The sequence below is a fragment of the Pan troglodytes genome, chromosome 5 (genome assembly GCF_028858775.2).
Source record: "Pan troglodytes isolate AG18354 chromosome 5, NHGRI_mPanTro3-v2.0_pri, whole genome shotgun sequence".
Lineage (NCBI taxonomy): Eukaryota > Metazoa > Chordata > Mammalia > Primates > Hominidae > Pan > Pan troglodytes.
In genome coordinates, this window is record NC_072403.2 from 33,925,322 (window position 1) to 33,932,500 (window position 7,179).

Sequence of the window (7,179 nt, forward strand, 5' to 3'; positions counted from 1 at the left end):
ATTTTTTATTGGCAACCCTAGGACATTTAAAGTTCTGAAAATCATACATAATTTTTCTCTGAGCATCAGAAGATGACTACAGTTCCTTTTGTCTACACTTTGTACCACTATCCCAGGAAGGTATTATTATACTCATTTTATAGATGAGGAGCTTGAAGCTCACAAAGAGTAAGAAACATTCCCAGGAGGATGTAACTAATGACTTATGTAGTAGGGACATGGACCCAGACTTGTCTGCCTCCAAATTCCATGCTACTAATATCTTTTTATTCTAATTTGATAAGGTCTTAGAAGGCAAAAGATGTTTCCCTGAGATGTGTCTAATAGCTTGCTAGAGCCTATATGCATAGTTTTTGAGGCGGTCTAAATAATTTTAATTGTTTCACATCGTATGTTCCCATTCATAAGTGGGAACTAAGCTATGAGGAATGACACAATGGACTTTGGGGACTGGGGGGAAAGGGAAGGAGGGAGCTGAAGGATAAAAGACTACACATTGGGTACAGTGTTCACTGCTCAGGTGGTGGGTGCACCAAAATCTCAGAAATCACCACTAGAGAACTTATTCATGTAACCAAACACCTCCTGTTCCCCAAAAACCTATTGAAATAAAAAAAAATTTAAGAAACTAACAAATTGTTTGTTTCAGATGACAAGGCAGTTTCCTTAACATTGAGAAATTAGAGTGAAAAAAATGTGTTAGAGATTATGACCGAATCTAATAATAGCTATCTATGTGGACAGTATTACAAAAATTAACCAAACGACAAAAAATCAAAGAAATTTTGTGAAAGTTGTTTAAAATCAGGAATCTACTTTTTACATTTTAGCTTTCACTTTTGCAGTGATGATACAGATATAGAAAGATTAAATTTTAGAAATACTTTGGTAAGTATGAGCATTTTCAACTGTATATTTTTCATGTAATAAAACAAGCAATATCAATTCTGTAAATATCTTCAAACAGGTAGTAAAATGACTATAAGTAACTGAAATAGTTAACAAATATGTGTTAATTGACTTCCTGAATTTTTCTGTTTCAAGAAACCAAGAGTTGAAACATAATCATGAATTGGGTAAATGATAGCATCATACAGGAGTTTATTCTGCTAGGTTTCTCAGATCGACCTTGGCTGGAGTTTCCACTCTTTGTGGTCTTCTTGATTTCTTACATTGTGACCATCTTTGGCAATCTGACCATTATTCTAGTGTCACGCCTGGACTCCAAACTTCATACCCCCATGTATTTTTTTCTTACCAATCTATCACTCCTGGATCTTTGTTACACCACATGTATAGTCCCACAAATGCTAGTAAATTTATGCAGCATCAGGAAAGTAATCAGTTATCGTGGCTGTGTAGCCCAGCTTTTCATATTTCTGGTCTTGGGGGCTACTGAATATCTTCTCCTGGCCGTCATGTCCTTTGATAGGTTTGTAGCTATTTGTCGGCCTCTCCATTACTCAGTTATCATGCACCAGAGACTCTGCCTCCAGTTGGCAGCTGCATCCTGGGTTACTGGTTTTAGTAACTCAGTGTGGTTGTCTACCCTGACTCTCCAGCTGCCACTCTGTGACCCCTATGTGATAGATCACTTTCTCTGTGAAGTCCCTGCACTGCTCAAGTTATCTTGTGTTGAGACAACAGCAAATGAGGCTGAACTATTCCTTGTCAGTGTGCTCTTCCATCTAATACCCCTGACACTCATCCTTATATCATATGCTTTTATTGTCCGAGCAGTATTGAGGATACAGTCTGCTGAAGGTCGACAAAAAGCATTTGGGACATGTGGTTCCCATCTAATTGTGGTGTCTCTTTTTTATGGTACAGCCGTCTCTGTGTACCTGCAACCACCTTCGCCCAGCTCCAAGGACCGAGGAAAGATGGTTTCTCTCTTCTATGGAATCATTGCACCCATGCTGAATCCCCTTATATATACACTTAGGAACAAGGAGGTAAAGGAAGCCTTTAAAAGGTTGGTTGCAAGAGTCTTCTTAATCAAGAAATAAGAAATATGCAAATGATAAGCTTTGCTAAAGACAAAATGTTTACTTAGCTTACTAACTTCTCTGTAAGTTGCCCTATTTTTGTTGTTACTGTAGAGAACAATGTAAACTCCCTCAAATAAAATTTCCTTGATGAAGAGCTATATTTACTTCTGTTGCCTAAACGTTTTCATTGAACAAGCCCCCAGAATTGACCTTCCAATTCACCAAAAATTGTAATCACAACATCTTCAACGTTTGTCAAACATCCCATCAATGCTTGTACAATTCAATGTAAATTAGATCCTTAGAAAAGCCAGAAGTTCTTTCTCCAATATCACACACACACACACACACACACACACACACTAGTTAAACGAGGCTCACTGAAACTCTCAAACCTCACCACTTCAAATTTGGATCTGAGGTTAACAATTCTAATTTTAAATTTTCCACTCCCGCATCAGCATAATAAGGAAATCTATAGTAATTTTTATTCTAAAATTATAACCAGATTTTCCATTTTCTTACCATATTTCTGTACTTATGTTTTTCCTACTAAATGAAGGCATTCATTTTACTTCCTTTGCAAATCAAACCCTAGATATTTATTAGGTCCAGCTAATTTTCTTTTACATGAATTTTTTTTCATAATTCTCCCAACTATCAATATTATCTACCGTTCTCTTAAACCCTAAAGCACTTAACAGCTTAGATTCCAAAATAGCACATTATGTAATGATTTCCAAAGAGTTCTTGTTTAGTACTTTTGTCTTGCATAATAATAGTCTAATTATATTTTATTCTTGAGGGTACAAAAACTATACCATACATTTTACCACAACACCTTTAGAAGTCATCATAGTGCTGAGGAAGTAGCATGCATTTACATTATTAGTTGATTCTTTTGATTGTTGAGTGATTCATTTACATTATAATAATTTAACAACCTTGCTACCCTTCTTTATCCATTGTTTTCTTCTACTAATGCATTATACATGTAGAAAATACAATAGCTTAAAATATATTTATCATGTTTCTTATGAAAACCTACAGTAACTCCATGTACTTTTGCCATAATAAAATGTTAACAGAGAAATAAATCTGGTTTGCCAAGTTCTGACTTCAGTTTTCTCTCCTAATAGGGATAATTATCATAAAAAACATACATGGAAGCAAAATACTGATAAAGTATATTTAAAGCTTAAGACAATAATTTTCTCACTGAAAATTAATTCATTGCTAAAGGTCCAAATAAATGACAGATCAGATTACTGGAGACAAATGTGTATCTCAAAGCCAATGTCAGTGTAGTTTGGTGAATTATGAGGACATAGAAGAGAAAACAGAATTCCAGAAATTGAAATAGTTAATTTTTAAATTGAGAGGTTAATTGATTTAATTAATTTTATAATTGTAGATTTGGTTTTTAACTAGTATTTATATTGGTGTGCTGGTGTATAATTTTATACTGGTAACTTCTGTAACTAAGCTATTATCAGTTACCTTGAGAATATCAAAAATATATTAATTATTCATATAGAACAAGACATATTAAACTATCTCTCCTTTTTTGCAATTCTGAGAAATTTATTTTTCTAATACAAACCACTTTTAAGGAGAATGTATTTTGGATTTTTTTTTATACTTGTAGTAAAATATACATAAAATTTGCTAGTTTAACCATTTTTAAGTGTACAGCCAGTGGCATTAAGTGCATTCACATTGAGCGTCAATCTCCAGAATTTTTTCATCTCCTGAAACTAAAACTCTGTACCTATTAAACAATAACTACCCATATTCCATATTCTGTCCCCACCAGCCTCTGGTAACCACTATTCTATTTTCCATCTATGATTTTGAATACTCTAGATACCTCATATGAATGAAATCATAGAGTGTTTTTGCTTTGTGGGTTATTTCACTTAGCATAATGTCTTTAAGGTTCATCCATGTTGTAGCATGTGTCAGAATTTCTTCCCTTTTTAAGACTGAATAATATTCTATTGTATGTATATACCACATTTGGTTTATCTATTCATCAGTTGATAGGTACTTGAGTTGCTTTCACCTTTTGGCTATGTTGAATAATGCTGCCATGAATATCAGTGTATAAATATCTGTCTGAATTCCTGCTTTCAGTTCTTTAGGGTATATACCCAAAAGTGGAATTGCTAGATCATACAGTAATTCTACTTTTAATTTTTTGACAAACTGCTATACTGTTTTCTGTAATGGTGGCATCATTTTTCATTCTCACCGACTGTCCACAAGGGCTATAATTTCTCCACATAGCTCATTTTAATAAAGTTAATTTTTATAAAGTGTTTTGTGATATCTATTTTATGACATAGAGAATAACCAGAAAATAGTAGAATTCTATTTGTTCATATCTATTTCTATATGCTCACTCAAAAGTTGATTAATGGAAATTACTCAAGAAGAGAGGTTTTATTGTATTAGGACATAAATATTCAAATATAAGAGCAATCGGGTCCAACCACCAATGGTAAACTAAATCTAGGGAATAAAACAACATCATATTTTGGAGGCTGAGGCAGGAGAATCACTGGAGCCCAAGAGTCAAGGCCAGCCTGGGTAATATAACAAGACCCATCTCTAAAAAAATAAAAAATAAAATTGAACATCAATGCAAAAGCTTTTACTACATGTTATATTCTTTGTAATAGTAGAAATTATAAGATTGGCAGTGACTCTTATAAAGATAGAAATAAGGACATATATTCATGGTACCACATGTAGATTATTGAATTCAGTTCAACTCATAATAATCCTTATAACAGATATACCTATCCTAATAGGGAGTTTTTATGGTAAATTGCATCCATGATAACCATTTCCATTGAGGTCCAGAGAAACAAAATGTGAAAAAGAAATGACAGATAAATTGAAAAATTTGGGAAAATGTCACATAGAAAAGGAGTTAGACTTTACTTGTTGGTTTCTAAAATAGAAAGAACTTGTAAGAAGTACGTGGAGACAATATTGGTTGTATGGACGGACTTGCTCACAGTCAGTAAAAGACAAAAATTGAATGATTTGGCTTCATGAATAATAAAATTTCCCGGCCAGGCACAGTGGCTCAGGCCTGTTATCCCAGCACTTTGGGAGGCCAAGGCAGGCAGATTACTTGAGATCAGGAGTTTGAGACCAGTCTGGACAACATGGTGAAATCCCATCTCTACTAAAAATACAAAAATTAGCCGAGCATGGTGGTGCACACCTGTAGTCCCAGCTACTCGGGAGGCTGTGGCAGGAGAATCTCTTAAACCCAGGAGGCAGAGGTTGCAGTGAGCCAAGATCACGCCATTGCACTCCAGCGTGGGCAACAAGAGCAAGACTCCGTCTCAAAAAAATAAATAAATAAAAATTTTAAAAATAAAATAAAATGTCCTTAGCAACAGTTATTCAAGTATATCACTTTGTGGAAATATTTCATATGGTATTCAAATACTGGAAGGATGGTTGGATTACATAACTGATAAGATGATTTCTAACCCAGAGATTCTGTGAGTATGTGAGTATAAATAAAGAAGGAATTTAACTTAGGAACAAAATAACTGTCTAGAGCCAAAAGTTCTGATGTTTTGGAATGTTTAGTTAAAGATTAGGATGAATAGCTATCTGTAGACATTCATAGGCTGAAGCCATGTAGCCTATTATCCTCTGATTAAGCAGCATAACATTAACTTGCTTTTTATTGTTGTATGACTTTTAGTAAATTTATACAGTTGTTCACCAGTTGTACTTTATGATTGTTTCCAGTTCAGATTATTTTGAGTAATGTTTATATGAAAATGCATAGACAATGTTTTATATAGATATATTTTCATTTTTCATGAGCAAACATCTAGGAGTAGAAATGCTAGGTTGTATGGCAAATCCATGTATATACATTTTTAACAAAATACTAAGCTGTTTTCTAAAGTGATTATACCATTTTATATTTTCTCCAGCAACACATGAGGGTTTTAATTTCTCCCCATCCTAACTGACACATGTTTTCAGCCTTTTGGATTATAGCCATTCTAGAGTATGTGTAGCGATATCTCATTATGTATTTAATTAGCATTGTCTAAGTGACCAACGATGTTGAGCATATTTTCATGCACTTATTAGCCATTTATATAGCTCCTTTTATAAAATATACATTAAAATATTTTGCCCATTTATCAAATGAATTGTCTTATTATTATCAAGAGTTTTCTGTATATTGTAGACACAGTCTTTTATCAGATACATATTTAGCAATTATTTTCTCCTAATCTGTAGCTTTTTTGTTTCTTTTTTATTTTTGACAGAGTCTCACTCTGTTGCCCAGGCTGGAATGCAGTGGTGCAATCTGGGCTCACTGCAACCTCTGGCGGCTGAGTTCAAGCTTATTTCATTTTTAACACCTTCATTGAGATATAATTTGCATACCATAAAACTTTCTCATTTAGAAGTGCTGTTCAGGCCCTGCCAGGTTCAAGCTTGTTTCATTTTTAACACATTTATTGGGATATAATTTACATATCATAAAACTTACTCATTCAAAAGTACAGTTCAGGCCAGGTGGGGTGGCTCATGCCCGTAATCACAGCACTTTGAGAGGCTGAGATGGGAGGATCACTTGAGTCCAGGAAGGTGGAAGCTGCAGTGAGCCCTGATTGCGCCACTGCACTCCAATCTGGGTGACAGAGCAAGACCCTCTCTCAACAGAAAATAAATAAAATAAGAAGTACAGTTCAGTGGTTTTCAAGTACATTCACAGAATTCTGTAATCATCATCACAGTTGAATTTTAGAAATTATAATTATCCCCCAAAGAAACCTTGTGTACTTTCACAGTCACTTTCCATTTCACCTGCTCTTCACTTCCAACCCAAGCCATTGGCAACCATTAATCTACTTTTCATATGTATACATTAGCCTATTCTAGACATTTCATATACATGGAGTCATATAATATACAGCCTTTTGTGACTGGCTCCTTTCACTTAACATAATGTTTTCAAGGCCCATTCATGTTGTAACATGTTTCAGTACTTCCTTCTTTTTTATTGCCAAATAATATTCCATTGCATGGATATACTTAATTTCGTTTATCCATTCATCAGTTGATGAAAATTTCAGTTGTTTCCACTTTTTGGTCTTTATGAGTAATGTCACTATGAATATTTAAGTGTAAGTTT

General features: G+C 34.2%; 1 protein-coding gene across 2 annotated transcripts in view; it reads left to right on the plus strand.

The window, feature by feature from the left end:
- Window positions 1–1,067: 1,067 nt before the first annotated feature.
- Window positions 1,068–7,179, plus strand: part of OR2B6 (olfactory receptor family 2 subfamily B member 6) — a 7,398-nt gene continuing 1,286 nt past the window's right edge. The window contains exon 1 of one of the 2 annotated variants that reach the window (XM_063812261.1): window positions 1,068–1,975. In XM_063812261.1, the coding sequence (XP_063668331.1) occupies window positions 1,068–1,975 (908 nt within the window). Of the gene's footprint in view, window positions 2,010–7,179 lie in introns of those variants that run through there. The other variant, XM_527288.2, reaches the window with a different exon arrangement.